Source organism: Melanerpes formicivorus, unplaced genomic scaffold (genome assembly GCF_026170545.1).
Source record: "Melanerpes formicivorus ecotype bairdi unplaced genomic scaffold, bMelFor1.0.p_v2 SCAF_35, whole genome shotgun sequence".
Lineage (NCBI taxonomy): Eukaryota > Metazoa > Chordata > Aves > Piciformes > Picidae > Melanerpes > Melanerpes formicivorus.
The window spans coordinates 3,939,620-3,954,515 of NW_027142387.1; the positions used below are offsets into that span (position 1 = coordinate 3,939,620).

General features: G+C 40.0%; 1 protein-coding gene across 2 annotated transcripts; it reads right to left on the reverse strand.

Moving 5' to 3' along the window:
- Positions 1 to 724: 724 nt before the first annotated feature.
- NEUROD6 (neuronal differentiation 6) lies at positions 725 to 4,315 on the reverse strand. Of its 2 annotated transcripts, none has more exons than XM_068156890.1 (2): positions 4,108 to 4,315; positions 725 to 2,631 (listed from the first exon to the last, which is right to left on the reverse strand). In XM_068156890.1, exon 2 carries the CDS (start codon positions 2,608 to 2,610, stop codon positions 1,597 to 1,599), a length of 1,014 nt encoding a protein of 337 aa, XP_068012991.1. In that variant the 5' UTR covers positions 2,611 to 2,631; positions 4,108 to 4,315; the 3' UTR covers positions 725 to 1,596. The 2 variants fall into 2 exon arrangements, with proteins under 2 accessions (XP_068012991.1, XP_068012992.1); XM_068156891.1 differs by lacking the exon at positions 4,108 to 4,315 and adding an exon at positions 3,452 to 3,720.
- Between the last annotated feature and the right edge of the window lie 10,581 nt (positions 4,316 to 14,896).

Genomic DNA, 14,896 nt, shown 5'->3' on the forward strand with positions numbered 1-14,896 from the left:
GGAATATGCACATCTTACATGGTTTTTTAACAAAATTATTCCCTGATCTTTCACAGCAGAGCATTTTGGTACTTCAGGTGAGTGCCTGTCAGCTAGCTGTTATTTGTCCCTCAAAATCAAGAGGTCTTGTTTACTCAGAAGTTTAAAGGCTGCTGGCTTTTAGCTCAACTGTTCACTCACTCTGTCACTCATGTAGCTTACTGTGAAATCTCTGCAAAGTTAGAAAACAAGGCTCAGCTCTGTTAAGTTGTGAGGGGCTGTAGGCACTGAACTAATGTGGGTTGCAGCCACATCTGTAGCTTACTGATGCTATTTGTTAGGAAAAACAAGGTTTCACAATGTTCAGGGACTCTTTATCTCTGCAGTTCTTACACTTCCCATGAGTCAGAGCTGGAAGGGCAGCTTGTGGCCTATGTATCCGCTCCGGTTCCTTTCCTGTCTGCAATTTGGCATTTCACTAAGCTATAAAGTTACCTTCTTCCTCTAACCTGCGTTTAGTTTAGCACCCAGCTACCTCTATCGTATTCTGGATCTGCTTTTGCTACACCACTAGCACATCCTTCTGAAAACAGTGTGAGGTTTGCCCTGACCATTCCTGATTTCCTTCTCCAGGCTCAAGCACTACGGGATGCACGGGAGAAAGCTGTGTAGGCAAGAGCAAAGGCAGCTGTGTACTGTGAAATAATAAGTATCAGGCAAAATACAGTATCACAGCTAATAGATGTATTTTAAAAGTGGAAACATCTATGTTTAATTGCATTTAAAGTACGTAGTGAGAAACCACAATTATACATTGTTATAACAAACCTTTACATCTGGTCAGAATAATACAAAAAAAGTGCTGATTAAATATGGTCAAAATAACCGAGGCAAAATTTTGACAACATCTTCTAAAATATTAGCATGTGGCCCCTGCCAGCAACACTCTAAAGGTCAGGCTGAATAATGTCAGTGACAATCACGGGGTTTCCTTAGATTATCCAAAAACAACCACCCAAAAAAAAACAGTTTTATTTTTTTTGTTTGCCTTTTTTTTTTTTGCATAGCTTTCAATATTGCTGCACTCTCACCTCTGCATATTGCAAGCCCATCTCAGTTCTGAGATTTCTTTAAAGTTCTGAATATTTTTAATCCAGTTCTCCTCAAATACATCATATATATTTTCTACCAATTATAAATACATAATTTTTTTTATTAATCTGATTTCAATAACATGCATTTGTATAATTACTGTACAATCAAAATAGACATTGACTTTACACAGTGTGTATGCTTGTATTTTAGCGATATTGTTCGGACACACTGCTCGACAAATCAAGCAAAGAGGGAAAGAAAAAGAAAACGAAAGGAGGGGGAAATAACCTCTGGGAGGAAACAGAATCTCACAGTGTTTACAGACAAAAAAACAAAAGGAAAAAATACTCATCGGAAAAAGGATTTATTAATACATAGTAAATCCCCACAATAGTTGAAACACACTTTAGGAACTAGTAAACACGTTAAATAGAGTTGTGCCAATTACGCAGTGCCCAAGCATCTGCTTGCTCTTAATTAGATGGGGAGGTGAATGACCACTGTTTATTTTCATTTTCCTCATTAATTATGAAAAACTGCATTTAATTCATCTTGCATGGTGAGAGACTGGCTGCGCAGATGTAAGTCGTAAGGGAAGTGGCTCTCTGTAGGCAACCTGAACATAGAGCTCTGCCCAAGGGGACCCCTGGGTGGCACTGCACAGTAATGCATGCCATAATTGTAATTTTTGCCGTAGTCCAAGCTTTCTTCTTGCTTCAGGGAAAATATCCCATTATAGTTAATTGGGGGAGGACTTAAGGGACCTTCAAACTGTGGGCTGGCGCACTCAGGGGAAGTGCTTTCATAGAAGGACTCGTAAGCGCTGCAGTAATTGTAAGGTTTCATGGACTTGGAGTTGTCGAGAGTCCCATGACCCGGGGGGGTGCCGAGCTCAGGGCTGTGGTAAGGGGGGTAGAAGGTGGAGTAAGGTGAGCGGGTGTGATGGGCACCTTCACCTGCCTGGCCCATCAGGAAACTTCTGGCATTCAGCTGCAGGCATCCCGCCACCAAGTTTGTAGTTGGCTGGGACAGACCCTTGCACAAGTTTTGGACGAAGGTGAGCAGGTCGGGTCTCTTGCCAATTCGCAGGATCTCAGAAAGAGCCCAAATGTAGTTCTTGGCTAGTCTTAAAGTTTCTATTTTGGACAGTTTTTGTGTTTTAGAGTAACAAGGGACCACTTTCCTTAAATTGTCCAGGGCGTCGTTAAGGCCGTGCATCCGATTCCGCTCTCTCGCGTTGGCTTCTTGTCGCCTGAATTTGATCCTTTCCATCCTTATCTTGCTCGTCTTTTTTTTCCGAAGGCCCCTTCGCCTAGGCAAACCATTCTCATCCTCCTCTTCTCTCTCTTCCTCCTCCTCCTCTTTTTCTGTGTCTTCTCCAGGAGATCTTTTAATATTCTTTCCTCGGAGCACAATCTGCTTCGAAAAGCTTTCTGGGTTCTTCATTTGCTTTTGGTCATCATTTTCTCGGGAAAACTTTCTGCACATCTGGGATTCTGGCATTACAACAGACTCATCAAACGGTAGTGTTAACATGGTTCTATAATCTTAAGTTACCTGAAAGAATGCCAGCACAATATTTAAATATTTCCATTTTTAAAGTTTGCCGACTTACACACACAATCCTCATGCGCCCTTCGTGCCTTTGCGTGCACACTCAGTGCATAGAGTCTGTGTGGCTATATATAAATGCACAATCTGTATTTTTTATAATGTTTTATAATTTTTTTTTTTGGCATAAAATGCCAGTTGCATTTGCTTGCATTTTAAAAAAAATAAATAAATAAAAGCTGTCCAGAATTTTAAAGTCACACAAAACATTCAGAGTCTTCCAACTACAAAGCCACGTTTCCCATAGATAAGAATGGAGTAAATCAATATTTAAGTTCTACAATTAGCTCCCTGCTCATTTATCTTATTTTTAAACAAGCCCTTCGAACCCTTGCCACCATGGAATTCAAAGAAATGCAAAACATGATAAAGCAGTACAGAAATTTCATTAATCCGAATTCCCCTGGGTGAAAAAATGAGAGCGATAGCGGTCTTAAAATTGAAAAGTGCCATATCTCTATTAGCTCATGGTTAAATATTTTTAAATCACTTTTGGACTTGTTTCAAAGTTGCCCTCTCTCCCCTCCACATTTCTTCCCTTATGAATCAAGATATTAAACTCCAGCAAGTTAGAGTGGATGAGGGGGGGAAAAAAAAAAATTAATGAACACCCCCCCACCCCCCAATTACTCAGCTAGCAAGATAATTAAAAAGGAAAGAATTTTTTTCTTCAAGTGATTTGTATTAAAATTGTACATTCATAAGACAAAAATCAGAATGACCTAACCCTGAAAGTATTCAGTTAGGAATAACCCCCCTCACACACCTTTTTTTCCTTTTTCCCAGCAACATTTATAATTGATATAATTTGTTTAGTTAGAATCAACTCATTTTCTTTTTTCTCTTATTTTCTTTTCTCTTTCTTTTTTTTTTTCTCTTTCCTCCCCCATCAGTTGTGGTGGTGGGGAGATGAAAAATTCCCTGCACGCTATAGCAGTGTTTATGTTCTGCAAGGCTCAGACATCTCCCTCCAGCTTGTCGCTGACAGGAGCGGTCCGTAGATTCTGATTGCAAGCCTGCACATGTGCTCAGAATCCAGCCTGGAATGGGAAAATAATTTCCCTTTCCCACCCCCCCACCCCCCCCTAATTATTTTGCTTTTGTTTGCAGTTTGGGAGCAGCAAAAGCTTGGATCCCACGGTCCTCAAAGAGACAAACAAAACGAATGCAGGGACTTTTTTAATAGAACAAAACTAAACAAAAACCCCAGTCAAAGACTAACTCTATCAGTATTGTCTACACACTTGCAATATTACATAACACCAATGAAAGTATGCAATTGCAGCAGAAGAATAAAATGTTAGGAGGAGTTATTAGACAGTAAATAGCATACAAAAAAAAAATACAAGACAATGATACCGTATCTTTAAACACTTGCATGCACACCCAGCACCAACTGAAATATATCTTTATTTGTATTACCTTAGCTTTTTATTTCATTCAACAATCAGTTTTCATTTTTTGCCTTCCAAATCTTTTCAGTCTGAATGTCGCATCGTCTCCTGGAGTCTAGATCTGTGTATATCTGCACTATCTCATTGATCTCTAAAAAGTGACATTGATGCCAACTGCCAGAGCTGGTACCCATGCCATCTGCTAGTGACGTCACGGGGCAGAGAAAACCACGTGAGCCTTTCTCCTGGGACCTTCATTCTGCACTGATCATCTGGCATCCCTCTAAGTGGGTACCAGCATTCATGTATCAACACAGAAGGTTAGACTGATAGAAAAAAAAAAAAAAAAAAGAAAAAGAAAGAAAAAAAAAAAAACAGGGAAAAAGAAAAAAATCTGCACCAGCATTTCACATACAGTAGGTGCATTTCCACTGGAGCTGCCTCTTTTTAGCAGTCTAGCTGCACGGATAGACGTGCCAACATTTGGTGCTATCCCTGCCTACAGGTACGGCTGCCCTATGGTTGTTAATACGGTGTTGTTTATAGGAGAAGTGCTGTCTTGTATTGATCCCAGTCCCTCCGGTGCACCTGGTACCCAGGAAACAAAACAAAAAAAAAAAAAAAGAAGAAAAAGAAAAGGCAAGGAAGGGAAGGCAGGAGAGGGGAAGTAATGCTGGTGCTATAACATGTAGCACACTCACAAAAAATAGTTTTTGTGTGCTGCTGCTGGGAGCGGTTTTTGGGGTGTGGGGTTTCTCCAAGGGCAGCATGTTGCCCCAGAGTGTGGGATAACAGGAGCAGAGCTTCTCTGCCTGTAAGAAATCCTTCTCTAGCATCCCTCCGTGGTGTTTGACGTTCCCAAAAGAAGAGAGACGTTTGTGAGAAACTGGATGTGCAAGGCAAATGGTTAACAAATTATATCTCTTTTTTTTTTTTTTTTTTTTTTTGGAAGTGTGTGGCGGGGCTCACTGTCCCTGTCCTGCCACGCTGCGATGCAGCCAGGGAGTACCTGCTCCCGGCAGAGTGCCACGCTTACAGGTGTAAGTTTGGGTGCTCAGAGTGTTTATCACTCTGCCAAATTTCCTCTGTCTGCCTGGCCTTTTTGAAAATGCTTCCCAGAAATCTTCTTAATAACCAAGTTAATTTCTTTGGAAACATGCTCTTCCTTCTCCTCAAAATCTTCCCCTGCTCTTCCATTTCCCTCCCTGGCTGCTCCTTTCTCCGTGCCCTTGTTTCTCCTGTCAGCTCTCTCTCCTGTACTCCCTGCTCTTCCTCCCTTAACCCTTTTGTCTCTTTCCACAGGCAAGAAACTGTTAAATGAAGCTGACAAAGCCTCTCAGCTCAGCCCTGCCATGGAGCTTATGGCACACTCCACCTTGGTGTGTTTGGGGTTTGTGGGGTTTTTTGTTTAAAGAGTGGCGTGTGACACGTAAGAGATATCAAGAGAGTTACAGGGCGAACAATGTGTCATCTTAGAAGCATTTGTTTTTTAAAGTTTGCTTTCAGTATTACCATATATCACTGCTTTTTGGGGACTAAGTAATCTCTATTTTCAAAAAGTGCGCGGCCGAGTATGCTTTTAGTATTAAAATAATCCCTGGCAGAGCTGCTATTGTTATGGGTCTGTGTCAGCGTTTCCATTATAAATCCTGTTTTTGAAGGGTTTATAACTCATCTGCTTTAATTTACGTTGGGCCCAAGCTTGGCATTGATGTTCTTAGCCCCGATCCAATTATTTTGTTTTCACAAAGTTTCATTTAAATCTGTTTGGGTAGTTTTTTGATTAGAGAGGGGACAGAGGAAACAAAAAAGGCAGCAGCAGAGAAATGTGTATGGGGGGGAGAACGTATCATGTACATCCATATGTGTGCTCTCAATGATTTTGGAGCTTTTTGTTAAAACAAAAAGAGCTCTTGTCCCAAACTTTGTATTTTTGTTTGGGGTTTTTTTTGTGTTGTTTTGTCTTTTTTTTCCCCAGAAGTGAGACATACCAGGTCATTCATTCTTTACAGATCCCAGGCCTCTCCATTTATTTTTTTTAATCCCTATTTTTTAAAGCAAATGTGTTTGGACTGAGAAAGATGTTAAAACTTAAGTGACAACTGTTCAAAAGGAGTAAGAGCTGTAGTACTTAGACCATTTGTTTCATTTTATCCCAAAATATTACAATCTGTGCAGCAGAGGAGAGGGAAGAATCCTATTATTCTCAATAAGAATTTATGTATTAAGATTTATATTGTGAAAGGTCCTAAGGGTTGTCAACCTTCTCAAGGATTTTGCATATTCAGAGTATTATACAATGCACGATAATCTAAATATGCAAAGTCCTGAGGAGCCAAACCCTCTTTCAGTGCATACTAAAAATACTACAGGAAATCGAAGGGAAGGTTGACATTGCAGTGGCTTTCTGTTAAGGGAAGGGTCATCAAAATTTCCAGTTATATCACCTAGCCTCCAAAAGACTTCTATAAAAATATTGCCTCCATCCTCTTTTGTTGCTGAAGTAGGTAGGTTTTTTTGAAACTCCCCAAATGTTATTGTAAAATGTATTTTTGAGTGGCTTTCATACTGCTACTCAAACCAAAATTAATGAATTAGTTTGTGTGGAAGGATTCCCTCTGTAGTAGTAACATAACATTTTTGCAGATTCTTAATCCATAATTTGACCTTTTTAATATTTTCAAATAAATAGTGGGGAAACAAAATAGCTGAGATATCAAGGTTTTAAAAAGCCTCTACTGTGCATGCATAATAACTTTTCATAAGGATTTTACTACGCATTTTGTATTATGGATCCACAATATGCAAATGTGTACTGCTGTTAATATGCATTCACAGCATACCCCATAACTGCTGCTTTGCTGTCTACTGTGAATGCATGTTAAGAATAATACACAAAACACAGTTAAATGTACTCTATAGAACGGCTGCACAGCACTTAATATGTTACCGAACACATACCACAGACCATTTTTCTTGTGGCCAGGTTGTATACTTTTGAATTATATGTGACTCTTTCAAATGTAATATTAGAATATGTTTAATACAGACATGTATTAATAGATTCACTGAAATAATATTGAGTTCAAAGGAGTGCAGAACCTCCATGGTGCATCAGGGAGTCTGACCCAAACTGCACTGCAATCAATTGGGAGTCCTTCTAGTAACTTCAATAGGCTATCATTGGATCCCCAGGGCTGTCTATATTCTTTCCTTTTTCTTTCTTTTCATTTTTAAAATTTTATTTTCATTGTACTCTGCTAACTGGCCTATATCTTCCAGGTTTGCTGGAAGGAGCTCTAATGATGCTTGCTCAGGATCAGCTTGGTGTATGGCATCCTGGCTCATTCACCAATAGCCTCATGGGCAGTGGGAACTATTTGGGAAAGGGAGTTAGCTCAATGTTTTTGTTTTCTTTCTGTTCTCACCTTTCTAATGTACACACTAAATGCCACGGCATCTCTGCTTCTCAGGAAAGTAAAGTCACGGTAACAATCCTGTGATGTCACCTCCTCACAACCCAGTGTGAATTTGCCTTTCTGACACAGCATCCACATGCACAGGTCAAAAAATTGTGGAGGACCAGAAGCACCCACTCCACACCTAGTCACCTCTGTGCAGGTTCTGGTGTTTGGTGTCTATGCCACAACCCTGCTCTACACCTGCAGCGGAGCTGGAATCTGATTACCTTGGCAGGTGCCTCTGCTGTCTTGACTGGGAGACAGTGTGTGTCTAGCACCTCCCAAATTGCAAAGCCAGACTACAAGTGGTGAACACATGGGTGAAAGTATGGAAAGCAGTGGCTCCCAGTCTCCTGCTGAGTTTAGAGCTCAGGAGGAGGTAGGAATGCATATTTGGAGGTTTTTGTGCAGGTGTTTGGCGGGGTTAAATGTTTTGTATGGCTTGGGGTTTTGTGGGTGTACGGTGGTTGTTTGGGGGTTGTATGTTTTAGTTTGTCTTTTTGGATGGTTTTTACAAAGACAGGGTAAAAAAGATAGCATCTGGGGCAGGGATTCTAGTCTGCCAGCCCAGTGAGTTTCAGACTAGTCAGAACTGGGACCCTCCGGTGTCACTACAGAAGGAGGTGCTGGAGGAGGAATAGGACAAATAGGCCATGTGCATGTTGCATGTTAGCTGACTATCCTATGTGCAGTTCTACCAGTGTTGAGATGACATTCAAGGCTATACATCCTGCTCCCAGGAGAGATTAAAGAAGTCATTGACAGGGACTCCCAGCTTCAGAGAAGTAACCTACATTAGCTCAAGAGGATTTCATCCAGTTTGAAAACATGATTATTTTTTTTTAACCCATCTGCTAATGCTGCAAAATGTTACAAATGTGCTTTGTGCTATCTGAGCCCCCTGCAATGGGGATATGCTTCTTGCTCTAATCAGACATCCTTAGTTTTATGTTTTGAATAGGCTGTTAGGGACAGATATGAAAGAGCTGCAGAGGGGTTAGTTACTCTATTTTAATGGGAATTGCTTGAGTAAAACATTAATTTAGAACCTGAAAATTATTTTTAATACTTGTTGTTCATGGTTAACCAGAACTGAGTCTGGAAACAAAAATCACTTTAAGATTTCTGAAACACATGGCTAGCATGGGTCTGGTTTAGTTATAACATACATTTGGCATAATCTTACTAATTCTGTGTTACTCCTGACTTACACTAATGTAAATTAATTGAGAGAGATGGAAAATGCGTTTCACCTAGTTAAATAAATAAATGACACATTATAGCCTGAAAGTTTTATTACCAGAGTAAGAGGTGAGACATACCTAGCAGCAGTGTGGGATTTAAGGTACTTCTTTCCCTGGGGAAAAATGCTCTAGTTGGACTAGCCGTGTAGCTGTTTGACTTCTTGAAACTGTGTGTTAAGATCATTCCTATCCCTTTGTGGGGTGAACCACCTCCAAGGCACCACTGAGAAACTTGGATTTTTTTCATTCCTACCCGGTGACTGAGGTTGTCACGCTTTTTGCTACCCTACCTTGGGATTCTCTGAGTGCTTGGCTGTAGCATGCACCCTGATGCTGCCCATCAGTGTCTACTCTTTAACAGAAAGCTCTGTCACACAGCTAGTTAGTGATGCTGCTTTATATCTCCCTTTCTTCTGCTGGTTCCTACAGTGATTCACAGGCATGCTTCCTCCGTGTTTCCATTTTGAGAATGTCTCTGTCCCCATCAAAACATATCTTTTGGGATGGACCTTGCAGCCAATCCCTTCTAGAAGAGGTAGTGTGGGTGTGCATGACCCCAGAAGAGCTGCTTCCCTTTACCCTTTCAGACCCTATGGCTAAAATGCATGTTTTTTTTCTTCTGTAAACCAGGGACACTCCTTTTACTTGTAAAATCTCCGAGGCCAACAGACTGCTTTCCTCTCTCTGCTGAAAATCTACCCAAGCAAGAAGTAACTGATGGCTTATTCTTCATCTGTGTGGATGTTCCTGAAATGTTTTCTCTCTTTCTACAGTATTTTCTTTGTGGGAGAATTTTCTGTTGCATGGACAGCAGCAGCATGCTGAGCTCTGCATGGTGAGATGGTGCTGGGGCAAAGCCCCTCTAGGAAGTGGCACTCCTCTGGGCACCAATTTGGATATAAGAGCAGGACAGCTTTGCAGACATCACATGCTGAGATTAGCCATTTACTTAGGAGTACACAGCAAGATCCAGATTAAATGTGACAAGCAATGAAACAAAGAAGTTGATTTAACCCTGACTTGTTAGCAGTACAGTATAAAACCTAAGAACAATGTCAGCTTCTGGTGGACAGTTCCCTCCCAAGAAATTACAGGATGTTTTGTAAGGGGAACTTTGAAAAAGATCCTTGCAAAGTTTATGAGAAACTCTGACATTTCCATTATTTGCATCAAACCTTTGAAATTCAGCAGGGAGAAAGCCCTCAGGCTAAAGAAATGACTTTTCTTTCCCCCTATGAAATTTTATTCAGGCTCAGGTGAGCTACAAGCTCCATACTAAGAATCATCATTTCCTTTCACTTGCATGCATTCCTCAGATAAATTTTAGCAGGATGCTGAAATAATACCTTAGGAAGAAAAAGACACAAGTACATAAGAAAGAATAATTACTTTAATCCTACTATTCAAGTTGAGAAGTTGTGTAGCTGACAGTAAGAAATGCCAGAGCTGTAGCTGCCTATGAAACCTCTGTTCTCTCTGTTTGTATACAAATATACAGGTATTTTCTTCACAGCAACAGTTCAGCTGAAGTTTTTGGTTTTATGAAATAATACCAGGTGCATAGCAGGATGACTCAGGCTTAGTGTAATGAGAATATCTGCTCCTTGTGGTTTACCTTTTATTATCTGAGTTTATAACCTTCCTTGGACAGGGCTCTTTCTGAGGTACTGAACTGATGAAGATAAGTAAATTTTCCATTCAGAAAGCTGAAATGCGGTGCAATCAGGCATCCTAAGCTGCTAATGAACTATGGCCTCCCTTACATTTCCCAAATCTGCGTTACGCTCTTGACTCCTCCTAGCATCTGCGATTGCCAACCTGCATCTGGAACATGTGATAATGTGTGTACTTAAAAGCCTTTCTGGAGATGTTTCCTTATCATGAAAAAAGGTAATTTTGGGTAAAAAAAAAAAAAAATAAAAGGGGGGAAGGGAAGGCAATCAAAGAAACCTAAGCTGGAGCCAGAAATAAACTTTTACCTTTATAACACTCCGATGAATCAGGAAAATACAACTTTCCAGGGGGAAAATGGTGGCACAAGGATCACAGAATGTTAGGGATTGGAAGGGACCTCAAAAGATCATCTAGTCTAAACCCCCCACCAGAGCAGGATCACCTAGAGCAGGCTCTTACAGCACAGATCCTGAACTTATTCCATTGATTTGCAAATGTCAGGAGTAATGAAGAACTTGATGTCTAGAAAATGAACATGTCCTGCTTTTTGCTGTTACACAAAACTATACAAATCTTCAGTGATTTGAAAACAATGGAAGATGGACAGCAGTATACTGTGAAGGATCTTAACCACCACATTCTACTTCATGAGACAGAAAGTTTGACATGGCTGAAAGTGGAGTTGGGTCATTTGAGATGTTTTGTAGTCACAGGATTTTCTTTTTTTTTTCCCTTTCTTTCTCTCCCCTCCCCCCCCCCCCCAGACAGAACTGGAGATTTGGTGGCAGAATGACCAGGATTTTATAAACCTGGATTTTCTGGATTCAATCCCCAAGCTTCTGAGAAAGCGAAAGGGACAACCAGTTTCAGCTCTGCTGTAAAATGGTACTGAATTCAAATTGGGTTAAATGATCTTTCACAAAAATATTTTTGGAAAATTGATGTTTAAAAAACACTTTCAGTGGTGAACGAACAATTATATCACCGCTAGCTGCAGATCTACTTTTAGAGGAACCAATGTTTTCGTATCTTTATAAAAAAACACTTTAGTGTGTTTTTCCCCAAATTTCCTGGGCAAGGAAGTGATGTTGTAAGCTTTCTTAGTTTCCCATTGCAAGCCTCATAATTTTCCTAGGACAGAGTAAGGAGAAGATTAAGAAGAGAATGATGGTTCCTCTCTATTCAGGCTACACAACTGAAAACTAGAGCTCAAGAAAGGATTTTGCTTGTACATGCCTAAATATTTTTGGTAAAATCTATGGATGTCCTCTCAAAACCAGCATCATCTCACAACAGTCAATAAAAAATCTGCCAACATCAACATGGGGTTATGATCTGCCATAAAGAGAGGTGAGGCTATCACACATTTAAGTACAAGCTGAAGTAAACTGTACTTTCAGTAATTTCCATCTCTTGTGCCTGCATAATCTCTAAGGAGTTGTCAGTCCTACAGCTTGCCAGATTTCCCAGCCATCAGGCATCATAAAAATCAGTGCTCCATGCCATAGTTTTCAGCACACAGTGTTGTTTTTGGAGGAAACTGCTCTGCAAAGCCATCTCACCTTACAGGGCATGCAGCAACAATAAAAAAATAAAAAAATTCAGTAGTATCTTTTGGCAGCCCAGAGTGTTCATTTCAGTCCTTGGGTTGGCTGAGGAATGGTTTCAACCTCCAAATAGTTTAAAGAAACTGTGTCCAGAATGCACCTGAAAGTTTGGCAAAAAAAAAAAAAAAAAAAAAAAAGCCTTTTTTCCCAGCCAAATTTCCTTCCTAAGAAGAGAGAATGGTTTGCTGAGATCAAATCCTGTCCACATTTCCCCTCTGTTGTGCTGTGCATACATGCAGGCTAACTTTCTACCTGGTTTGTGTGCTCTTGATGGGGTCCTGGCTCTTTATGCTCTTAAGGTGCCAGGTATACAGTGTGCAGTTTGCACAATGCTGTAGCAGTCAGGGTTCAGCAGAAACAGTACTAAATATTCATATTTTCTTGCAGGTTAGGAGTCCTCTTATATCTCTCTCTTTTCTTTTTTTTTTCTTCCCCTTCCTTTCTTTCTTTTCCCATAGTACTATTCATAGTGTCAACCTGTGTGGATATGAGATTATTTTCCTTTCTTTGTGATAATTTTTAACTTGGTAGCTATTTTTTTTTTTTTTTTTTTTGTGAAATGGGTATTGCAGTTTGATTCACTATTACTGCAGTGTGACCAGGAGAGATAAAACATGCACTTTGTAAAGTATTCCAAGATATGCATTCTGAAGAATGTACTGTGATGCATTCAGAGCCTCATTCTTATGCTCAGCAGTTTTGTGTGTGGCTTGAGTTGAAATTTGAAGGGCGCTTCCTACCTAGAGAGGCATGCTGGCTTCTGCAGTTTGCAGTTGGCCCTGTAAGATATCTCAGTATGCAAAGCCATCTTGGTAGAATTTATCTCAAAAGGGCACTTTGCTATGAATTTTGAAGACAAGTTGTGTGGAGAACATTTGCTGTCACCAGCAGATGGTGACTGGAATAGCCGTCTCTCCAGTACCTCTAAGCCCTTTAACAGTGTGAATACAGGCATTGCAATAATGATATGCAAAGTGACAGAAGAAATGCACTCCATGTTACAGCATGGGGCCAAATCCTGAGAGATTCAGCATTTCTGCACTATGCTTTGAAGCCTGGGTGGTGGAAGAATGAAATCTAGGAGGTGCAGGTTGGTGGGGTTTGGCATAAATGCTGCTTTCCATTTAGTCTCTTCATTTACTTCTTGCAGCACCAACTAACATCAATGAGTTTTTGGTTGGGTTTTTTTTGCTTTGCTGTTTTTTTGTTGTGTGGTTTTTGTTTTTTTTTAAGACTTTCTGCAAATATTCTGACTCCCTTGGAAACAGAAATCTGGATCATGAACAAGATATTTGCAGTTTGACCATGTCGCATAAAAAAAGTGGCAGAAAATGGAACATGTTTTCTTTCAGAGGATTGCGCATACTCTCAGGCATAAAACTTCGTGGATTAAGTGCATTATAATGAAACTTCATTCTGACAATAAGACATTTGGGGAAAGTAAGGTTTTTAAGTGACTTCAAAGGGTTTCAGAGGGATACCTATTTTTAAAATAGTATGTAATAGATAAAATAAAAACCTGAGCTTTTTCTTTCTATTGCTGTGAAACAAATGTTTCTTATCAATTTTACATTGTGAAACACTTCTCTCTCTCCCTTTTTCTTTTGTTGTTTTTTTTTCCACTTCTCTTTCATATCTGAAGGACAGCAAATTTAGAAATGGGAGCTTTCCCCAAACAAAGGAATGTCTCTGTTTTCTACTGTACCAAAATCTGGGCTAAATCGGTGTTTCCAATGGCAAGCCTTTCAGCCATGTATTGTGGATTTGTAGTTTTCATTTTATTAATGCATTTCCCTATCGTTTTCTGTCTTTAATCAGATAGCATATTCTTGTTATTTAACTACCATGTATAAATGTTCCTACAGAGTCCCCAAATACTGCTTGGGTTTTTTTTGTTGTTTGTTTGGGAGGGGGTGGTGGTGGTGGTAGTTTTTATGTTGTTTTTTTTTTCTCCTTTAATCATCAGCAATTCTCTGCAATAGCAGTTCAGGCTCCCCTATACCCTCAATTCCATTTTGCCAAGCACAACGCAAAAATAGAGATAGCCTTTGTTAAAAAGTTTAATGTTCTTAATTAGTAGAATTGTCAGACTAATTAGAATACCAATTAGAATTGGCAGGGCTATCGTTAATTTAGAAGTGCTGTGGTCTAGTGTTAATCGCTGTTAAACCTTATAGTTTGTGAAAAAGAGGGAGCAAGGAGATGAACACTCACACATGCAACTTCCCTCCCCTCCCGTTTTAAATGTTAAGGGTCCATAACCATAATGATCCATGCTGTCAATGTGTACTTAGGGACTGTTTAATCCATGGAGATGTTGATAGAAAGTTAATAACTCTTTGTGCACGAAAGCAGCATTACAGGATGAAAACCTGCAACTTTTTTAGTCTGCTACTATGAAACTAGTGAAATCCCATCAGTGGCTGGAAAAGATGCTCAAAGCACCACAGGCTTCTGATTGGAAATGTGCAAGAGGAATCTGTTTTACTTGATTTTACTTTTGGTGCTATGAAAGTGACTTTACACTTAGAGTACACACAGCCAAAGATCTCGCAGCACTGTACATACTGAAATTAAGCTGCAGCATCTGCTGGTTCAGTGAGTTCGTATCAGGGTTTTGTAGTTAGAAGAGCTATTGCTCAAGTTCCCACAGTGAGTCAGATGTACAGTGGGAAATAAGATGAGAGCTCAGCAGCTTTTGGTCTCTGGATCTAACCCACATACACATGTGCCCTTCCCATCAGACTGATTATAACTTTTAAGCAGTGAGAAGCTCATGGAGTGAAACAATTTTATTTTTCATCCTCAAAGGAAAGTAGAGAAACTTCTAT

What these genes read in the sequence shown, in the direction of transcription:
- NEUROD6 (XM_068156890.1), bottom strand. Translation starts at nt 2,610, where the DNA reads ATGTTAACACTACCGTTTGATGAGTCTGTTGTAATGCCAGAATCCCAG.